General features: G+C 41.2%; 1 protein-coding gene across 6 annotated transcripts; it reads right to left on the bottom strand.

The window, feature by feature from the left end:
- Positions 1 to 1,003: 1,003 nt before the first annotated feature.
- Positions 1,004 to 22,603, bottom strand: LOC135281927 (serine/threonine-protein phosphatase 4 regulatory subunit 1-like). 6 transcript variants are annotated; one of them, XM_064391269.1, is made up of 21 exons: positions 22,456 to 22,546; positions 22,316 to 22,360; positions 18,508 to 18,551; positions 17,712 to 17,844; positions 17,276 to 17,382; positions 16,541 to 16,683; positions 15,863 to 16,009; positions 14,160 to 14,267; positions 12,985 to 13,050; positions 12,252 to 12,410; positions 11,597 to 11,790; positions 10,845 to 11,266; positions 9,893 to 10,125; positions 9,245 to 9,337; positions 8,557 to 8,742; positions 8,117 to 8,278; positions 7,426 to 7,526; positions 6,222 to 6,342; positions 5,605 to 5,739; positions 4,793 to 4,934; positions 1,004 to 4,104 (listed from the first exon to the last, which is right to left on the bottom strand). In XM_064391269.1, the coding sequence occupies exons 3-21, from the start codon at positions 18,527 to 18,529 to the stop codon at positions 3,950 to 3,952; spliced, it is 2,829 nt and encodes a 942-aa protein (XP_064247339.1). In that variant the 5' UTR covers positions 18,530 to 18,551; positions 22,316 to 22,360; positions 22,456 to 22,546; the 3' UTR covers positions 1,004 to 3,949. The 6 variants fall into 6 exon arrangements, with proteins under 6 accessions (XP_064247339.1, XP_064247337.1, XP_064247341.1 ...); XM_064391267.1 differs by lacking the exon at positions 18,508 to 18,551 and having other exon boundaries at positions 22,456 to 22,598; XM_064391271.1 differs by lacking the exon at positions 18,508 to 18,551 and having other exon boundaries at positions 10,046 to 10,125; positions 22,456 to 22,598.
- Between the last annotated feature and the right edge of the window lie 49 nt (positions 22,604 to 22,652).

The following is a 22,652-nucleotide window of genomic DNA, read 5'->3' as shown; positions in this document are numbered from 1 at the left end:
AAAGCTGTTCCTATTTTTCCTTACTGCTCCAAGCTCTTGTGCCACAGCAGAGCAGCACATGGAGGCATGGCCTGAGTGCTGGGGACTAAATCACAGCCCCTCTGCCCCTCCCCATGAGTTTGACACTGACAAAATTTCCTCCTGAATCTTCTTTGGCCTAGAGTTATGTGAATTCCAGGAGTCTCTTTGAAATCCTGTTTTAATATTTCACAATTTGCGCACAGAGTATTTCTGCTTTTCTATCAATACATTTCTGCTTGGTAACTCCCAGTTTGAATGCTGATTGTGTTTTGCATAAATTAACTAAATTGCAGCCCTTCTGTTTCATTGGTACTTTTTGTGTGCTTCCATCAGGAACAATGTCAGGGAGATTGCAAGCTGACTACAATTCTCTTTCCTAAGCAAGAGGAAAACATGTAAGAGCCCAATCAGCACCAGTTTCCTGATGGCTGTTGGGCTTTATAAGCTGTATTGTACTCTGGCATTTAACAATTTCTGTTCATTTGGTTCCCTTTAAGAAGGGAATGTAACAATTGCTACAGTGTTCTGAGCCTCTGGTGTCTATTGATAAATATGGAACAGGTGTAACAACAGCTTCTCTTTCTTTCTCCTTAAAAATTCCCTGAGCTGAAAAGTTGTTTGTGCAATGCCAAAGCAAGAACAGGTCTCTGCTCCCAGGTTCCAACTCTCAGCTTCCACAGGGAGAGGTGCAGCAGACTAGAGTTCACAGGCAGGACAAGACCAGCCATGGTGTGAAGCTGCCAAGAACACAGAACTCTGCTCAGGTGCTCCTGAAAGGAGCTTCCCTGTAAGTTCCATATCCCCACAGGCAGGGGAAGTTCCAGCAAGTGATGGCACATTTTAAAGATTCTTTTACTACACAGCACAAAGAACGCCCATTCAGCCCTGGTCTGACAGCCAGCAGTGCTTACCTCTGGGACAGGTTTCATTAACCAAGAAATGCACTCACATCTCACCCACAACAAAAATCAGTTACCACAAGTTGGTTTATAAAACAGTCACAGGATTTATTGAGATAAATACAAAGTTACATAGATTCTTTATTCTGACAAATGAATGACACTTCCAGAGTGTCCCCACTGAACTGGGCTCTAAACACCACACTGTAGTGACACAGCTGCCACGTGCTCATCCCACCAGGGCCACCAGTGAGGCTCAACCTAAGCAACATGACCAACATGCTTTGGATCACAAGGGCTGGACCATTCCCTACAGCACCCCAGCAATATTGCACCAACTACTGTTACTGTCATGTTCCTTAGCTAGAAATGCTGAGAAGTGATATCCCTGCTGCTGCTGTGAAAGTGGATGGACTACCTAACTCTGCTCCACCTGGCTTTTTAAATACATATTTTTGCATAATTTAAACAACCCAGAGAACTGCATGTGAACACACTCATTGCATACATTTGTCTAGGACAAGACGTAAAGTGCAGCCTTTTAGTCATGCTGAAATCATTTCTAGTTTAAAACGAAACCAAAAGGACAAACTTGAGGGTAAATCTGGGTAACAGACCTGCACATTGTCTACAAAAAACCCTCCCCAGAACCATGCTGGCCCCCACTAGGACATGCAGCTGTGGAGTGTAACAGGAGGTTTTAAACGCTCAGCTGAATCTCCTTGTTCAAAACCAACCTGAATTTGGGAGCCAGAGAGGTACCAAAATATTGTTAAAAACCAAAAAACTTTGTTCAGCCTTTTAGTGAACTTTTATAGCTGGTGGCTTACCCTTTAGACACATCCTAGTTAAAAACTCCTACTGAACACTACCCAAACATGCTGAACCCTATGGAAGCTTGTGTTTTCCAGTGGATTATTGCAAGTCAAGGTAACTATTGAAGGTGATCTGACAAACAGCAACCTGGGTTGGGTTAACCTTCAAGGTATTTAATTTATATACAGTATATTTCAAACATACTTACATATACACACACTTAAAAAAATCTGTTCAGTGCTGAGAAATTTAATGAACTGATAATAAAAAACAGAAGTGAAACCTTGTCAGAAAGGCCTTAGAAAATCTGAACTGTTAGAAAATATCAGTATAATGCCAGCATTAGAAAAAGATATTAGAACTAGAAAAAAATTAACTTGAGGAGTCTTTTTGTTAAGAAATTGCAATCATAAAAATTCTGTACTGAAGAAGCATTTGTTTTAAATTATAAAAAAAACTGTAAAAAATTAAATGCAGAATATTGCAAAGTTTACACTGTTTGCTGCAATAGCAGTGGTGTAATTTCTGCCTGCAACTTCCAAAGAGCATTTTGTGATCTTACAAGAAAACAATTTGCTACAAATACTGTACATATTATAATACATGACTGGTTAACTCATACAAAAGTGAGCCCTCCCAAAACACAGAACCCAGCTGAGGAACCTACTCACTGTATTGCCACATTCCAACAAAACCAAACAGGTATTTCTGTGAAAACCTTCCCCCACGTGAATTACTTACTATGAACATGAAATAAGGGTGAGTATTTACACAGGTCTGCTGAGGAGAAAGGACTCTGCTCTCAGAAAGAAAGTAACTGTTATCACATGAAACCATTTCTTTAGTATTTAAGCATTAGTTTTTGAGCAGGACAAAGTTTCAATCCACAGTAAAGACTTTTTTCCAGGACCCACATTATTGCAGATTTGGGATCCAAAAGAAGACAGGGTCCAGCAGAAGTATAAGCTTTAGAATTTTTCTGAGGCTACTCCATTTGGCGAAGACAATTCTGCTCTTTCTTCCAAGCCCCTGTTCCAACAGACAGGAGACATCCCACTTCACCTTACGTGTCTGACTTGGTGCTTGCCCCAGACCCTGCCCTACAACCCACAGAGGCTGCAGAGCAAACTGTGGCACCACCTTTCCCCAGAACATTTCTGTGCTGGGGTTTTGCAGAATTTAGAGCTCCTTTGTTTCTTAGGATAAGCTGTTTGGGGTTTGACCACTGGGCAGGTTAAAAGGTGTTTGTTAAATGAGGTGTGCATGTAGAACAAACAGACTCAAGCCTGTATCTCTCTGCAATACCCTTGTACAGCTCCAGCTGCTGCTGCAGAACTGAATCTCAACTCGAGTGACCTTTGCTGGGGCAGAACCAGGAATTTTCCGCTCAGGAACTCTGCAGTCTGCCTGCTCCTGGGAGAGGCAGCAGCAACAAAACCTGACCTCTGAACACCTGGAAGGGCAGTCAGAAATGTGAAATGGTGCTATTAGGATCTGTTAACACTGGAAGGGTATTGCTCAGAAGGAACAAATTAATAGAAACCTCATAATATATAAAGAATTTTGAGCTCTCTGTGCTTTGAAAAATATCACACATTAAAATGACCAACCAATGCTTAATTATAACAGTGTAAACTACTTTAAAAAATGAAATTATTTTTCAGCTATTCCCACTGATACAGAATTAAGTTCTTCATAATTTTTTGTTACAATTCAAAACTATTCACATATATACAATTTTTTTCAAATAAATGCAATAGGTGAAACATTACAAATATTATAATAAAAGTGAGGAAAGAACAGTTTCAGGAAAGTTTGCTATAATCAGGTTTGAAGATTTAGCAATCTTTTTAAGCTTATAGCAAACTTGTACTAACGGAAATATTTTGTTAAAAAAATGAAATGTAAATTCCAATTATGCTTAAACACAGAGTGTGGTGTAAGACTTTACAGACAATAGTGAAGTGCAGGTGGGGTCAGAGTTATCACCTCCATTTATAAAGGGAAAACCAAAAGGAAGGAATTACTCACAGGAATCAAACACACCGCTGTAGATGAAACAAGGTCATGAAATGAAGACTGTAACATTTCTCAAAACCCTTTTCCTGCTCAAATAGGTAACAAAACCCACCTTATCTGTCCTCATTACTCACACTAACAGAAACAAGGTGAAAAACCATCCTGCTGTTCAGCCTTCACTGCACAACAACTCCTTAGTTTTGTTTTTCAATGGTGATATTGTCCATGTTATCCTGTTTCAGTTTTATGGTGGCAAAGAAAGACACATCTTGATCTCTGTCAGACTGCAGGGCTAGAATGGTCTCTTCTGCAGCTTCTAGATGAGGATTGCCAACACTTTTAAAATAAGCTGGAATTAGGGGAGAAAAAAAGACCATTTTAATCAAATACAAAGGAATAAACCCTAGAGCATAAGTAGTGCAGAAATACAGAGAATGCCAAAACCATCTGGGGCAGCTTATCCAGAGCTTATAGATTCCTTACAGAAACTACAGGAAACTAAGGAAGCTGACAGAGAAAGAGAAATATGCTGCTTCTGATTCATCTTATTCGGTACTTAAATACTTAAAGATAAATTTTTTTGCTGAGCCCTAAACAGAAATGTATCAATGAGCAACAGGAAGCTGCTGCTGTGCAACACATTCCTAACCCTTCTCCATACTTTATTCTGAAAAAAAGACGGGAGATTTCTGTTCTTCTTCCTCTGACCACTCAGAGGGCAGCACCCAGCTGAGGTCTGGGATCCCCCAGAGGAAGCCAGACGGTTATTCTGGGGAGGAGGAGGGCGGGATGGAGGCGCAGCCCCGGGCGCGGATCGCGGGGCCGCAGTGCCCCCGTGCGGGGCCGCCCGGCACCTGCAGCACCGCCGGGACGAGCCCCCCGAGCCTGCAAAGCCACCGAGCGCTCTCAAAGCTGAATTTAAATCCTAAATTACGGCGCGCGACTGTTTACAGCCTTGCACCGAGTGAGCTACAAGAGCTGTGCGGGCAGAGGAGAGCCCGAGGCGTTGATGTGTCCAAGGAAAGGAAGGACTGCACCTTTCTCCAGCAATGTCTGCCTGAGAGCCTTGGCGAGCAGGACCCTGACGTTTGGCACAGGATCTGATGCCAGGCTGAGAAGGCTGGGGAGTAAGTGTTCAACAAACTGGTCCACAGGCATGCACTCCTCTTCTACTACAGCCTATGAGACAAACACAACAGAAAAAGCAAGGTTTAGGTTAAAAATACACTATTTGCCATTCATTTCTTTTCACCTTGCCCTTAATTTGGCCTGTTAAAAAAGCTCTGAACAAGAACACCCCACTCTGTGTCTCACCATTTTGAACTTCAGCCAAAGATGGGCCAGAAAAAAACTCATCTGCTTTTTCAAGAATGTTTTAAGAAATGCTGCTCTCTTGCCTGTCATCACCCATTTCCCTTTCAATGTTCAACCCTTGCTCCTCATTCCTACCCGAGTAAGCATTTTTGGTTTGGAGGGGTGAGTGGTGGCAATAAAGAGGGAAATAGCTCCTGGCATCCAGCACCCGTTGGTGGTGTGAAGAGCTCTTGTGATCCTTTAGCCTAACATTTGTTTAATCCTTGGCCATTCATCTCTGTTTGGGACTTAACTCTTGGCTTTGCCCCTGGGATACCAGACAGCCCAAGGACCAGCTGTGGCAGCTGGAAGCACAGACCCAGACAGGGATCCAGCTCGGGGTGGGACAGCCAGATGCCAGCACTGAGACCACACTGACTCCGACCAAACCAAAAATAACAAAAAAAAAATTGTGAGTCAAATTTCAGTTTTGCCCACATTGCTGCAAAACCCCAAATTTAATGTACACATAGAAACAGGGAGAGAACATTCCAACCTGACAAATGAAGGCAAAGGCTTGTCTCCCAACCCACTTGGAGCAGTGGCGAAACCGCACGACGAGCTCATTGATGAAATTTAATCCCAGGGCATTGGCACTGTTTGCATAGAACTTCTGTAGTATTGCTACAACCTGTGAGCCAAAGGAATGGGAAAAGGAGGGGAACAAAAAGAAGAAATTGAAGTTCAGCTTCAGCCCTTGGACTGAAAAAGGCATAATGTCATTTGAATTCTGCAAGGGACACTGTATTCAATGTAGTCAGCTCTGCTTGTAGACTTCATAACAAATTCAAAGATCAGTAGTTGGTTGTTGTCTGTTTTATTGTGGGTTGGGTTTTTTTTTTCCCCAGAATGAAGGAAGGTTTTCCAAATCACATATACTGGCCTTCATTCACTTCAAAGGATTTCTCATTCACGTACAACCACAGAGAAAAATTTCAGTATCTGTGGCAGTCTGACAACTCAAAATATTTTATAAACTTTCCACTTCACTTTTTTTCATATTCATTCCTGTGTTTATCAAAACATCCCTACTGTCTGAAAAAGAGTGATTTCAGGAACCCTCTCCAGGACCACTTTGCTGCTCTCCTGCCAGGAGTGAACTAAATCCCCTACCAGTTTGAAGGAGATCCACCGAACTTCTGAAACTTTATCGGAGCACAGAGTCAGTGCAATGTGCCTTAAGTAGTCATAGACATCATTGGGATTGTAGAGCTCCAGGATCAGGATCAGCTGCCTGGAACACAAAGGAAACCATTACTGTACCAAGTGCAGCAGCAGCCTGCTGCCATTCCCCAGAGCTCTCACAGGTGGGGAAGGAGCACCAAAGCAGCAGGGCTCCCACAGAGCCCTTGAGCGGTTTGTTCTTCTCTTCACTTGTTACAGGCTTTAATCCATCAGGGAGGCCCAGAAACACTGTGATCCAAACTGCATGTACCAGTGTATCAACATTATCCAAAAGAATAACCAAAAGCTACAAACAGATGCATGAGGAGCCTTCTTCAGCTTCAAACCAATCCCCTGTACACTCTTGCAAAGCAAACACTGAATATTTACCTCAGTGTAGAAATCTACATTTCAGAAAATAATTCCTATCACAGAACGACACAGAACTCACTCCAGCACCCACACAGAACTGGGGCAGTGGCAGCTCCCCACCAGAGCTCAGGGAGCTGCTGTGTAACTTCTGTACCACTGTGAGTTTGTTGTGCCAAGCTGGAAAGGGAGAGCAAGTGCTCAACAACCCTAACACGCAACAAAATAAACACAAAGGTCAGACTTTATCTGCAAACTGTGGCTACAATGGTGCTGCAAATATCAACAGGGCTTGTAGAAAAAGAACTGTGGGATGTTTATCTACTTCTGTTATATACCCAGTCCAGTCTTATAGAAATAATTAAAAAAAACACAACTTATTTTTTAAGAACTGTTTTTTCTTTCCTACATGTTAAAAAATTCCTTTTTACATGTGTTTCACTAATTTTTGCAAGGGAGTCTTGAACTAATAAACTCTCACTAAATACTATCTATCAGATTGTCATGTTTCATCAGCTGCAAGCGAACCCAGGTCTCCATAAAATCACAGACATTTAAGTTTTAGTCACACATTACAACACAATTTGTGAAAAAAACCCAAAAAACAAAACCCAAACACCCTCAACTCCCCCCAGATAACCCTAACAGCCAGTGGCTTTTTCCTTCCTAAAGAAAGATTGTAAACTTCTAGCTTCTAATCAAGATGTGCTAACTTCTGGATATAATTACTTATTTCCAAGTTAGTAATACAGGTTAAAAATCAGAAGTTAACAAAATTACATACTCTGCCAGCTCGTAACGAAACCTCCAGTTCCTGCTGTTATCAGTCACCACAAATTCTTGCAGCTGGTAAAGGTACTCTCGCCTTTTGTCTGCATGAAGTAGCTAAAGGAAAAACATTACTGGTATAAAACTGATCAAACTTCACACTTGCAGTTCTCTGGTGTGTCACTATTCACACCTATGTGCATTTTCCTACTTGAAAGCAAGTGACCAATCACAAGGTGCTTCCTAAAAACTGTGCACAGTCAGCTGAGTGCCTGGACACACACAAGTGACATCCAAAGTGCAAGAAGTCATCCCTTTAGCAACACCCAAAGCACCATCTCAGGGCATGACAGCGAGTAACCAAAAGCTGAGGATCAGTGTGTGTTCTACAGCAGCCCACCAGGATCTGCCCTCTTCTCTCCCAGCCCCAAACACAAATTGCTACTGGGCCGATTTTCCCAGTTTACAACAGCCAGCAGCATTTACAACCACATTTACAAAGGGTTTTCAGCTTGGTATTTTGTTGGGATATGAGAGAAAAGAGAAGTGAGGTACATTAAAAGAAAGAATAGAGGCACACACACAAAATGGTAGCATTGCTAAAAACTAAACATTGATTAGATACTGAGACATGCACAGCTCATTCAAAAACTCTTTTCATTTAAGAGAAAAAAATTCACGTTGAGAAATGTATTACATTTTCCTACCTTCAGAAAGTCATAGAGATGTTTGAGGACACCGATACGCACTTCATCCAGGTCTTTCAAGAAGCCATTGAAAATTGGCACCAGATCAGCAGCTGTTAACTGATCCCCCAGGATCACAGCCAGCTCGTGGATGGAGAAAGCCAGAGTGCGCCGCACCTTCCACTGCAACGGGCCAGCAAGGGAACCACATCAGGCACCATGGCTACACTGAACAGCTTTTGAACTACCCCGTGTGAGGATTCAGACAGCAGGACAAAGAGGGCTAGTAGGAAGTGCTAATCATACTTATGAAGTCTGATTTAAATCTGGGATTTTATATTTTTAGTGCAAGCTTATTCCGTTATATGAAATTATGTGATCTTCTAACAACAGTACAGACTGAAGAAAACACCTCCTCCTCAAAATTCTGATTTTTGGGTAACAAAACTTTCTTTTCTTACCTGCACATCTGAAGCCAGTGTCTCATAGGTGTCCTTGAGGCAGTGCCAGTTCTGCCTGCCCAGAGTCAGGGCCACCCCAGGCAGGCTGTAGGCACAGTGCTTGGCAATCTCAGTGTCAACAGTCTGGGCCCGAGCAGGGTCAGTCATGGACAGGTACTGGTCCAGTAAAGGCTGAGGGATGATGTCCTACAGACAGAAACACTTCCATTTAAGAGCAGAAGGAAAATACAGCTGCTGTGCTGCAGTTCTACCAATCAGCCAGCACCTAAACACAAGAAACAAGACACCCCTTGTGTGTGTTACCCTCACCAAGGGTACATGACTCCAGTGGTTATTTATCCTCTCATTAGGACAGAGCAGTCAGCAAGGAGCAGTCATTACAGCTTTATCAACACCTTGCACCAACTAAGCCGAAAATTCCTTCTTTTCTGATACCAAACAGTAAATCAGTGACAGAGCAAGAGTCAGTGTCTACCTTGGATGCACAGGTTGCCTCTAAGGCACCAAAAAGGCAACAGAATGTTCCTAATTTTCTCATCTAAAATTTTCTCATCAAGGGTTCTCCTTGAATTTTGGAGCATTCCTTCACATTCTGCAACTGATCCACTGCAGAAGGTATCACTGCACTAAGGGGAAGATGAACTGTTCACAGTGCTCCACTAAATCCATTAGATGCCATTTTAATCACCTGTAATTTTGACTTGTCATCTTCAAATGGTGGATTATTTTCTTGCTCTTTCCTCAAAAAGACACTGGTTCCTCTGTGTTGTTCCTCTGAGTCCTACAAAAGAAGGTACCAGGTAGTGAAATGAAGGAGACTTGGTGCTTTTTGGGCTATTTCAAAGCATCACAGTGCAGAACAACAGAGCTCAGATTCAGAACAGCCCTGCACAGGCAGAGCCTTGTTCAGTGTGTTTATGCAAGTACAAAAAGACAACAGTTGCACACTGAGGCAAACAGACTTTAGCAGCAGCAAGGACAGCAGTAGTTAAGATTTACTTCTAAAGAAAGGAATCTAACATCACAAACCCAACATTCATATACATTTTGGATGGTTACTTCTAAATAGTTTTTATCCTTGAAATTAACTTAAATTATATCAACAGAATTTTATGAGAAAAAAAAAAACTGTACAAAACTACTGCAAAACTTTACCTCCTGGATTATTTGTGTGCAAACAGAAATTATAACCCTTAATGGCTTTCTTTTGTTAATTAGAGTAAGTAGAATATGATAGCCTTGGTCTAGTAATGTTCAAAGGATCAGAAGTGGGTCAGTTATGCCAGGGACTACATAACCCTACACAGCTCAGACATGGAGCACAGCATGTACTTACTGTGCTTTTCAGCACACTGGTGCTTGACTGGTCACTGATGTCACCCTGGGAGGCAGGGGATGAAAGAGTGTCCCCCTGCACCTGGTGGCAGGCAGCATCTGAAACTGCTGTTTCATCCAAAATCATTTTGTTCTGAAGATTGTCACCACTTACTTCCATTTTTTTGGCCTCACAGTCACCAACAGAATCAAACTGGGCAGCTCTGAGAGCAGCAGACAACACTTGGACCTGAGCTGTATAAAGTAGAAGATGGTTATTTAGTCTCATTTCTGCATTTAAAGACATTAATAATAGCCTTGTGCCAATAGGCACTTGTGATTAACTCATCTGAAAAGATAAAAGGTAGCCCAGCAGGAGCTGCACACAAATGCTGTATTAGCAAACATTTGCTCTTGGAAAGAAAAGGCATTTTACTGCAGAGCACTCAAGAGATTTGGTGAAACAAGAAACTGAGCTGACTATGGATGGCAAGGATTTGGTCCATGAAGCACAGATCCCACTGTCAGGCCAATATCCTTCCAATGCTTTTGACAAAGGGCCTGTCTCAGGTGGGTAAGGACAAAGAACTTGAAATTAGGGCCATTCTCAGTCAGCCAGTATTAGATGAATTCAGCTTGTAACACTAGTTTTTGTAAACTAAAACAGTTTAGTTTACTGTCACTAAACCCACAGTACCTACAATACTCAAAACCTGCTAAAACTGTCCTTAACAAGCTGGTTTCCCTTCTGTAGTTAGATCAATTTATTTTTCAATCAAACAGAAGCCAGAAACATTTCCCCAGCTGCTCCAGTCTTAGGAAAAAGCTGTTGTATAACCTTCTACATTAATTTATTACTCAAGATAGGTTCATCACCCTATGAAGATCAAGCTAATTAAAATGCAGTCAAGTGTTTTGTAAAGGCCAGAAAATCTGCTCAGAGAAAAGACAATTTTACTGTCAGAGAGTCTCACCTTGAACATCTGGATCATCTATGTGCTCCTGTAAGCTTTGTAGAACCTTTTTTATTTCACTGCTAGCAACACAGTTATTACATGGCCCAGAGCAGGCATCGTTGTGCTTCTCAGCCTTGAACTGCAGCAGCTCCAGGTCCTGACTTATGTCGGGCAGAGGAGGGCGCCAGTACAGGAATGTGTTAAACACGTCCTCGGCAGACGGCAGCACCGAGCTCAGCCCCGGAAAACTGCTCTCCTTCGTGCCTTCTGCAGTTTTGTCACCCTGACACAAGGCAGACACATCTTCTGCAGGGTTGGCACGACAATCTGAACCTTCTTCCCATGAATTTTTATTTAGGTCCTCAGAGAGCTTTGTATGAACTTCTGCTGAAGTCTCCTCAGTGGATGATTCTGGTTTGATTTCCATTGGTTGTTCTGAGCTGCAAATAAAATTATTGAAAGTAAACTTGAAGTACTCTGTAACAAGAGGTTTTCAGTGAAATACTTTATAAAAGACAGCAGCAACAAGAGAAGCTTTTCTCTAAAGAAAGACAGAATTTGTTACCACTATGCTTTAGTTCAGCAGTTTGCCCTTTGTCCTCCTGTGAAGCCAAAGTGAGTTTTTCAATAATGTGGTTACTCAAATGTGTGATCTCACTTTTCAGACCTTTTCTGGAAGTGCATTCTCAAATTGAAATTTTTAGTCTTGACAAGCAACAAACCCCCTTTTTTAACCCCTTCCACTACATCACACCTTTCCCAGGATTTACCTGGGCAATGCAGCATTTGCACTGGAAGACACCACAGTGACATTGTTGCTTGGCTGACAGGAATTGGAATTCACATCTTGTGCTGGTGGTCGGATACTCAGGGTCCCATCTTCTCGAATGTAAAGACCAGCACTTGAAGGGTTTGCAAAGGTAGAAATAAATGGACCAAGAGACTGAAAAGCAGCCTGACGAACCTGTGGTGGTGTGAGAGCAACAGTCAGGCTTCATGCAACTCTCACAGAGTGGAAAAATCTTAATTTGGTGCAATTTTCAGTAAGAACCAACTGGTTCTTAAGAACAGCTTCATTTAATACCAAATATAACCAATTACCAAATAAGTGACACCTAAGCAAAGGGTGATACACCTAAGCATATATCTACAATTGTACAGAAATCTTTTGGAAGCTACAAATTTGAAGGACATCTGTTTACTTCAACTCATCTATTTAACACAAGCAACCTTTTCTCAGAAGAGTATTTAGACTTATAAACTGTTGAGAGAGAGGAAATATAAGAAACAATCTCATTAGAGATTAGTTTTTGGCACATGAAGCTCTGGTCTCAGAAAATGCACTTCAAAGCACTACGGAACTTGCCCATGATTTGTTTAGGATCTGCCTGGGAGGAGGCACCCATTCCAGAGGGAGGTACTCACCCATCTGCAGGTGTCACTGATCAGGCTGATGAACAGGGGGGACAGTTTGCTCCTGCGAACTTCTGGGGACGTGGTGTAAGACACTGCCATAAAGCATTCAGCACAAGCCTTCCTCATTCCCCACACACTGTCAGAACACAGCTCAAAGAACTTGGGAATCTGCCAAAACAAGCCAATCCAAAACTAATTCAAGACTAAACAAAGGCTGCAGTGATATCAAAGTATTTGTTTGAAAACTGCAGACAGTAAGTAAAGAACAGAAGAAACAGGGACAGGTTAAATGCATACACTAATTAAAGAAATTGGAAAAAACCCATCTCTCACTTACTCCATTAGCAATGTGTGTACAACTATTTGCAGAAAGAAAGAACAGAAAGAATTATTAATGGCCTATTTTCCCTGAAATCATAATTGAATTGATGATCATCTAGTTCAGGGAAAAATAAAAGTGGTAATTCTACAATGCGTGTGCATACATAAATATATATGTGTGTGTATATATATATATATATCTGCTGTCAATTACATTGTTAAACATGTTTTGCAAAGCAAGAACTTTGCATTTCTCTTAATTCCTAGTTTTGCTGTGTAATTGCAACCAAGGTCTTAGCCAAGTCAATTAAAAAATGCATGCATGCTGATTAATTTATAGAGAAGACAATAAAGGAACTCATTATTAAACTTTCTGAACTGAGAAATACAGGTCTTGCAAATTGATTTGGTTTTTACATACCAGCAGTCTTTCAGTGGCTTCTTGCCCAACAGCATTACAAATGTCACCAAAATTAGCTGCACAAATCTAAGAAATAAAAAGTCATTAATAACACTGTGTCTCTTTCAAGGGCATTAGTTTGATTATCAACTCTGCCATGCATTATTTATCCCATCAAACAAGTGCACATGTTTTGACTCTTCCAATTTCAGGTCTGTAACTGCATCATGTTATATTAACTCATCCAAACAAAGAGTCACTGCAGCAAGTGTCCACACACCACATGCCTCTGGGATCAATAGTAATAAAGGTTTCTGCACAAGGAGCATCATCTGCTCCAGTAACCACCAGCAGGGACAATAAGCCCACATGAAAGTTTAAATCACTTTGAGCAGCAGCTGTCAAACCCAAAGCAGGCCAGAACATGATACCAGGGTCAGGACTTAGGTGTACTGACAGCACTGCCCTGGCTCAAGGGGGCTTAAGTGCTTTGCTGAAGCCAAGTTTAATCAAGGTCTCAAGTTCATGCCATTTACAGAAGCTCTAATTAAGGCAAAAGGGACATCCCCTCAGGCTGGAAAAAGATGTTGGCAAAATCTGAAATCATTTAAGATAGAGCTGTGTTCATACACGTTTTAGTCACTCTCTGTGTGCAGCTCAAATTCCAGCAAGTGCAGCTTATATTGCAGACCAAGCTGAAGCTTGGTGTGACCCTTAATGCTACACAAGTATTGTAATACTTCTTATGCTACAAGTTTCCTTTTGTACTCAAACATGAGTTAAAGTAAGTCTTACACTTTAGGGGATTTCTCCTGTCAATAATAACAGAGGTTTTTTTAAAGAAAGGATGTCTCAAATGTCTATTACTTTTGAATTTTGAAATAAGATGCTAGAAATTATAAAACTTGCTGCCATCCTATAACCAAGCACAGCAGCTTACAAAAAAAAAAAAACCATTGTGCAAAACTATTAAATGTACAAGACCAGTTTAACTACTGAACCCAACCTACTGGCCAAAGTCTATTGTCTGTTTCTTTACTGAACCACAGAAACTAGAACCGTGTCAATAAATCAAAACTTCTCTTCCAGATGCTTTGAAAGCCCATCAGCTAGAGTTATGACTAAATTATGCAGAAAGCATTTGGACAGCAATACAAACTCATTTTCAGGTGGTTTAGGGTTGGACACACACCAACCTTTCGGACTTGAAACAATTTCCCATCACTGCACAGTTCACAGAAACGAGGAAGCAGCATGTGCTCAACTGTTGTTCTGCTCAACATAGAAGCCATTTTACAGATTATCTGAAAATCAGAAAAGGAATATGTGTAAGGAGAAGAAAATTATAAAGCTTTTAAGCATAGCTAAATATTCCTCCTAGAAATTACCTCAGAGAGCAAGACAGTGATTACAATCAAACAGATGAAACTGCTACACATTATTTGTATTTCCATACACCTGTTTTATTTAAAGCACAAACACAGCTTTACTTTATTTAAATCATTCTATGCCAGAACATAATATTTCTGCATTTCATTCCTTGTCTTTTTTATCTGGTTAGACTTTTACTAATAGTTTTTTTTCAATGTGTTTGCAATGTGGCAAACACTGGCATTTTGTATGGAGAAGACAAAAGTTCCATTGCACTAAGGATCTTACAGAAACTCCTCTCTTTAAGCACACTAGAAATATCCCAAGGTTCAGCATGCAAGTACAACATTGGTCTTTAACAGCTCAGATATTTAAAATCATGCTCAGTCCCAGCTCTGTAGGCTCAGATAGCACAGTAAAATACAAGTTTGCCATACAGCAGGAGACAAAAAAAGGGAGTGCAAGAAAAACGAGTTATTTAGGGGAGCCAATGCACACTTTACAGGAATGATGCCCAGGAATTTTAGGAGTTAACAGTGTATAATTAAAGGAAGTTAGCAATGTGCTCATTAATTCAGCTGTCTCTGAGGAACCATCAGTTTCCTCTACCAACACAAACCATGTTTCTGCTGTGAAAATCACGTGCTTTGGGTTGGCTGTTTCCTTCCAGCTCCCACTTTCTGGGAGAAGTTGCTGTCATTCTTGTATTTGCAAGAGGAGAAAGCAAGGGGCTCTGATGCACCAGGGTTTCAGTGCTTACACAAACATCATCAGATTACAGTCCTCATCTTTCTGGTTTTATTTTTCAAAAAATATTGAAGCTTGCTACCTTCACAAAAAATAAGCTTTATTCCTTTCCAGGAATAAATGCTTGCCTTTGTAATACAATGCTAAATAACAATTAAGGAAGAGACCATTCAAGGACTTTCCTACAAATTTTCAAACTCCTAAAAGGCATCTGGTGCTCAGATGTCATCCTGGAAAACTGCCTAAGCAATTCCCAACTCCCAAACAAGGAAGAGGAAAATCTAGCTGGTAAAATATTTTACAGGTCAAGTGTCAGATATCCATGCTGAAATGTAATTACACACCAGCACTTTTCTGTGGAGTCAACTGATTTCTTGAAAGTCACCAGGCAATGTTTTCTTCAAAACACTTCAGAACAGAGATCAGGTCACATTTCTACAACATTACTGTGAAACCTGGTAAAGCAAATGTAAAGAACACTCTGGGGAATGTAACAATCCTAACAAGGATTTTTAAAAAGGCTGCCAAGGACCAATTGTATTTTAAAGCTATTCAGCTACTATTTTGACATCATTTAGCATCCTGAAGCATAAAGATAGTCTCTTCAAATCTGATATTTTCAAAAATTCAGAGTAAAAATTAAAGACTTGTTTTGTTAAAGTGAAAATCCAAATATCTTCCTGCATAAACACAAAAAGTTTGATGGCTTACTTTATTTAATGTCAGCACTATTCCTGGGCCTCATCTTAATCACCACTATAAATTAATGTTATCAACTTACATTGACAGCTTCCACCTTGTACTCATCATCACTGTCAGGAGCAGAGAGGTCCAGCAGAATTGGACACACCTTATTTTCAATGTCACTCTGAGCCACAAGGTCTTGTTCCAGCAGTATCAGCAGTGCTTCCTGGCCTGCCTTTCTGACCTATAAACAAACACACAAAACCAGTCTGTCACTAGAAAAACAACATTTACAGAGACAAGAAGCACAAAACCCTCTATCCTTTGAATGGACACACAGGTACAAGCTAAAAAAACAAACCCAGAAAAAAAAGCCTTAAGTTTTATTATCAAAAGGAATTCGTAACAAATACTAAAGTTTAATGTAATCATTAGATGACATTTTATCACATTTGGAAAATGAGATAAAAGATGAAGTAGAAGACAGGGTTTTCAAGTCATGACTCCTGATCTGTCCATGTGCTGTCAGGCAGATCCTGAAGTCTCCCATTATCTGCTAGGAGAAGTATAAAAATAAAAAACCCAAAACACACTAAAAAAATTAAAAATCAGGCCTCCCTAGAGGAATGTGCTGAAACCAATAAACACAGAGCACTACATTAAAGTCAGATATCAACCAACATGGAATTTCCTCTTATCTCTTTCTCATGCCTTAAATTCACTGAACCACACAGAATTTTCCAAGGATCCAACTCCTGTTGTCTGTTTTTCCTACCTGATTGTTAACATCTGTGAGGTACCTCACTACTATGGGCATAAGGTATTCAAAAAATGCTGTTGGGAATTTTGGTCGACTTTCCTGCAGAAAGATGGCAATAGGAGGAATCTGTTCCATCAGCTCTGTGCGAACAGTTGGCTCTGGAAATAAAAGTCAGATTACATTAGTAAACATGAAATGAAGATCAGGTACCTTAAGAAAAAAAAGTGTCATTTTTCTTTGTTTTCACAACAGAGGAATATTAATATAATCAAAACATAGAAATAGCATCACTGAGATTGCCTGTTCTTAAAGGAAAGCTGAATAAAACAGAATAGCCTCACATACATATCACAGTTCAGAGACTTGGGATCAGTTCCCAAATCAATCCTATAAAATGAGATCACAAGCTGGAAAATCCAGTCACCATGAATGTATGCACAACAACTATTAAAACACACAACTGCTCTGTGCCACTTACACCAGATATAACAAAGCAAATTTACCAAATTTCTTTGCAAATGTTGCTTCAGGCCCTATACTAAGAATAGGCCTTTAACATTTACCATACAAAATATCTCAAAAACGAGACAAAAATGAATCTGTTTTCACTGACAGATCTTCCTGCTGGATGATTCAACTTCCTTAGCTCATTCACTGCCTTCTCAAAATCGGAAGTCAGCATTTCCTATGTTGCAATTTAAGTAAAATAGCTTACACAAATTAAAAAACAAACAAAGCAAACTTTCAAACCTGCATCTTCAGAGAGCCTGACCACTATTTCCATTACAGTCAGAAAGTCTTCTTCATTGTTACTGAAATCTCGAAAGACGTCCAGAAGACCCCTGGCAATAATTTGCCTGTGGAGTGAACACAACAAATGCCTCAATATCCAGCCAGTGATACAGAGATGGGATGCAAGGGGAACTTCTCAAATGTAAATTGCACCAGAAAACAGATCAAGCTTTTCTCTGAACATTCCACATACCAACAAAATAAAGATGGAGTAGAGAGATCTTATTTGATAACCAACACTGAAAATCTCTTTCCATGGAAGTGTTTTACAAGTTATTCAAGTAGAAATAACATCAGGCATGTATTTGGGAGAATAATGAAAGACACAACAACATCTTAACACGCACAGTGCACTCAGACTCAGGTACCACCAAGTGTGCCTGAGTGCCCTTACCTGTTAAATACATTATCACTGAAGGCATATTTCTCTAGACGAGCCAGTGGAGTTAAGTTATCCTGTCCAGGAATATCCAAGAATGCTGTTATCCTCATGCTATCACAGTCTGGGCCATAATCTTCAAAGCCAACTTGAAGGACATGAAAAGTAACCCAAAAAAAAAAAAAAATATCCAAGCGTCAACAAGAGATGTTACAATGTAAAATGCAAGAAATCAGTAGCTATTTCTTTAAAAGAAAAGCAATTGCACATCACTGGAAACAGCTTACAAAATCATCTTAAATTGTATCTTGCATACAGACTTGCAAATTCAAGCTTTAAAATTTAACAAAACTGTCAAAATCCTTGGCTTTAAACACACTCGACTTTGCCCTTTCAATGGAGGATGCACATGCATTGAGTTAGGAGGGCTCAGCTGACACAATTGCACACCACAAACTGACCGACACATTCAGAAGAAAAGTAAGTCCCATTAGAAGAAACTGGAATTTTAACAATCATAGTAAATTTCAAACTGCATTGCTTTAAACCAGCAAATTCTTATGTCTGTTTCAAAGTTTCTGAGGTACGTTTTTGTCACAGTAGTTACTGGGCCCCACATACCTAAATCAAACAGACTTTGGGGAAAAACTTCAATTTCACAGTACTTGTGAACAGCTGGGAGCTCCCTGCTGCACTTCTCAACTACGGACTTTTTTCTGTGTGAACCCACTCTTCTCTGAATCTTTTTTGTATTTGCAGCCTCAGATTTTTACCCAAACATTACCACATCAACTGTTACAACTTGCCTTACCAAGTCTAAGAGTCACCATCATAGACCACAGGCAGGAGGTATGACTGTGAAAAGGAAAGGGAATGGGAGAACTTTGTTGCAAACTTATTTTAATCCTTCACCCTACAACCAAGTGAAATAATGTGCCTGCAATAGAAATCTTTCACATAAGTGCTCTTATTGAAGCACTGGATACAGGAACTCCACAGAAGGAGTTGCACTGGAGTAGTCAATACTGCTGCTCCGGGTTTACAACTGTCCTGAGCACTCCTAGATCCAGGAACATTTCTGTCACACAAACAGAACAACTGGGATCACACTTAAATAAATGCAAATTCTGCCAACACAGCTTCTCACATGCATGAAGTATCTCACAAACCAGCCCATGTGCTGACAGTGACAACCACTGAAGACAAGAAGCTGCTTCTTTGGTCTAAACTCCATTAATAACCATTATAAATCACTTTATATGTTAAAAACCCTCTGTTCCAAGCCTCAGGTTTTCGCCAACATTTCCTATGTAAAACTCCACTTTCCATTTATTCAGCAAAAGTCAAAACACCCTCAGAAATACAGCTCAGTAAAAGAGGAAGTCATCTGAACATACTTGGGGAAAAATGCTATATCTGGCTCTTCAGGGGAAAAAGAGCAGATTGGTTTAAGGTCTCCAAGGAACCCAGGTGAGTTAAAATACTACAGAAGTTCCAGATTCTGCTTTTCTCGCAGACAACGCGCTCAACAAATTCAACAGATTTCAAACAAACAGAACTGTGGGATTGGATTAAACATTGACATTTCAAATGTGCACACAGATACTACAAGTGAACCCACAGCCACACAATAGGAAACAGATGCTAATTATTCCCAGCTTTTTAGAATGATGACATATTGCACTGACACCCTTCTTTCCCCTCCTGGTCATTATTATTTCTCATGCCTGCTCCTTACAGAAGGGTCTGTCGGGTTTAAAACATTTTTCTGCACAAGTGTAAACAATTTAGAGAGCCCAGGTCTGTCTGGGATAAATCTGCTCCAGGACTTCCCCCCAGTCAAAGCATCTGAAGAGGGAACATCCAGATTTGCTGCTTCAGAAGAAACTTGCTGTGTCCCTGACAGCTCAGGGGAAGTTACACAGTGTCTGTAGCATTGCAGATTTCCCTTCTGGGGTTGCCATCCTTAAGTCTATGCAATTATAGTATATATATATTTGAAATTCCACACAGACAAGACACTCAGCAGCTGATTTCTGAGGTTAGTCACCTGTTACACAAAGAATGACTGATTAGAATCAATATACTTGCCATTAGCTTTACCTAGTTCCTACCTGTCCCTAATTAGAAACTCTTTAACAATTAAAGCTATTAGTTCACTTCGAATAGTTCAGAATTCCTACCAATTCAAATGACAATGAAATAAATCCCAGTTCTAACTTTGACTACAATACCACACCTGGGACTAATTTTGTAAACATGATGAACATGTTTAATTTTACTGCATGGAGCAGCTCCATTATTCATTTAAAGTACTTAAGCCCAGACCTGTGCTTCCAAGAGCAGAGAGAAAACAGAGCACCACTACTTATGCTCAGAACTGAGAGTTAAATACCTGGAATTTTTTCCACACACTCTCACTACACATAAGTAAGGAATAATCATAGCAGAATCCATTTTGCCTTCTCTCAGGAATTTCAGTTTTCTTTTCCATAAAACAGGACACCATGGATACTCACATCAAGTACTATAAAGCAAATTCCAAATACTGAACTAGTATTTCTTATCTAATGCTCCTTCGTGGGTACATCTATTATTCAGTAGTTTTCCCTCTAACTAGATCAAACAAGTGAGCTATGAACAGAAATAAATGTGACAGTATTCACAGCTGAACTTGAGTTCACTGTGCTTAAAAGCTGCTCAGAGGTGTGAGAAACTCAGGGTCACAGGACCTGGTGGGGCAATTCAATGTCATCACCCAGGGTCACCATTCAGATTTCACAGCACAAACCAGTAAATATCAGCACCCAGCACAACAGTTTAATCAGCTCCAGAAGGTAATTTTCCCTCCTGGTGTTTGTAGAAGGAAAACCAAATTATTTAAATACTTTCTTATTAATTACACAAAGGGCATAAATAAGCTAATTCTTTCTTCCAGATGACCCATTATCTTATGGAAAACAATTTTAAGTTGCACTTGAATTTAGCTAGATTCTACTACAGCTTTTTCCCACATTCAGAACAAGTCCCTAGACTTCCTGTTTCAACACAATTGATCTGCAGTGTGCATGACACTATTTCACCAATTTACTTAAGCAAGAATGCAGTTCCAGTGATTTATTTCACTGAGGTTTTCCTAAAACATATCCTGACCTCTTTGCTAGCCTAGTTTCTGGACAACAATATCTTAGTCATGGGACACCTGAACTCTGCTACAACAGAGAGCTTTTGATTCCATAATTCTAAAGGTATTGTCAAATTGTTTAACATAATTAAAGAATATCTTTAAATAACGAAATTAGATTTTCATAAAGCTGTAAAAGGTACATTTATTTACATGCTCATCCTGGAATGGATAACTTTTTTATGAATTATCATTTATGGCAAAACTATCTTTATCTGGACATTTTTAATCACTCGTGTTTCGCCTTACAAGCATCAAGCTTCTTAATCAACTTAGCAGACAAATCTGCTACAGCCTAAACAGAACGGCCAAGGAGTGAACACTAATGGACAACAAACACTTCCAGGGAAGGTCCAAGGCCAAAACCCTTAAGAAAACGACTTTGAACTTTGCATTTATTTCTGCTTCTCACACTTTACACACTGCTACCTACTAGGGAAAAGCAGAAACCTCAGACTGAGAGCAACAACCAACAGAATTCCACAGAACCAGCTCCTCCCACAGAGGCAACGTCCCTGCACATCTTCCAAACAGAAGACTTTAGATCCCAGTTGTATTCCAACATTTCCCCTAGTATCTTTCTCCTATCCCCTGAAGACCCCCCTTCATGCTCAGCTGGGAAGGTGGGTGGGATAGGTCCACCTGTTTCACACTTCCAAGCAGTATAAAACAATAAAAGTCTTGTAAGAAACAAAGTTTCTCAAAAGAAACAAATAGAACATGTTTCTTTTTTAATAGGAAAGTCAACAAAGCATACAACAGCATCGAGGAAGCCACCCCACAGAGAGAGCTGCTTTCTAAGGCAACAGAAGTTCATATCACTGTTAGTCAAAGCTTTATCTCCTGAAGTCACAGCGCTTACCAGGCTGCTTCACGTCTGACAGGTGTGCAGCTCTTCTGGAGCACAGCCCGGGACTACACGGGCGTGTGATGGAGCCGTTCCCTGCCCTGGGACCGGGGTGCTCAACCCACACCCACCGGTTTGTGCGATCCAAACAGAGCACACACGGAGCGTGTTCTTCCCTTCATCCCGAGGTGCGCTCGCAGCACATCCCCGGGATGCAGGAGCAGCGGACAGCGCGTCCTCGCAGCCTCTACAGCTCTGCAAAGTCTCACCGCAGCTGAGCAATCCCTGGGCTAGGTATCCTAATTCCCACTGACAACGGGAGCGGGGCTGATCCCCGCGTCCCCCCGCGAGCCTTTCCCAGGCTCGGGCGCTGCTGGAGCTGCTGTTTACACCGAGCCCAGCGGCCGCTGGAACCAGCGGGGATGGTCCCAGCGCCCCGGGACCCTTCACCTGCCAGAGCTGCCTCAAAATCCTCCCCTCGCCCTCACCGGGGTGAAAATGCCGAGAGGGAAAGAGGGCGACAGGAGGACCCCGGGGTGGGAGCGCGGGCCTGAACAGGGAGCGGAAAAATAAAAAACAGTTACTCACAATCATCTAAGTCATCCTGCAAATCCACAAAATACAAAGGGATCCCTACAAACAAAAAACAGAAGAGAGATACCAGGGGGTTGGTTTCGGAGGGACGGCGGCAGCCCCGGCTGAGCCGCCCGCCCGCCGGCCCCACTTACCGGCCATCTTGGAATGGACATGGGCAAGGAGGAGGAGCGGGAGGGCACAGGGAGGAGCCGCGGGTGCTTCCTGTCGCCGGGTCAGCCCCGAAACGCCACCGGGTGAAGGAGCAGCGGCTGCCGGGGGTCGAGCGGCCCCTCAACACCCGAGGGGACAACAGCGAGCGGGGGGCACGGGCGGGGACTCCGGCGGCCGC

Source organism: Passer domesticus, chromosome 16 (assembly GCF_036417665.1).
Source record: "Passer domesticus isolate bPasDom1 chromosome 16, bPasDom1.hap1, whole genome shotgun sequence".
Lineage (NCBI taxonomy): Eukaryota > Metazoa > Chordata > Aves > Passeriformes > Passeridae > Passer > Passer domesticus.
Note: the sequence above shows the minus strand (reverse complement) of the source record. Positions and strands in the feature narration are given on the sequence as shown.

Bases quoted from the DNA above. Each gene is read 5' to 3' on its own strand.
- LOC135281927 (XM_064391267.1), bottom strand. The intron at 14,268-15,862 runs GTAAGTTGATAA...TCTGATTTTCAG, and splicing joins ACAAGGTGGAAGCTGTCAAT to ATAATCTGTAAAATGGCTTC. The intron at 7,527-8,116 runs GTAGGAAAATGT...TTTTTCCTTTAG, and splicing joins ATCTCTATGACTTTCTGAAG to CTACTTCATGCAGACAAAAG.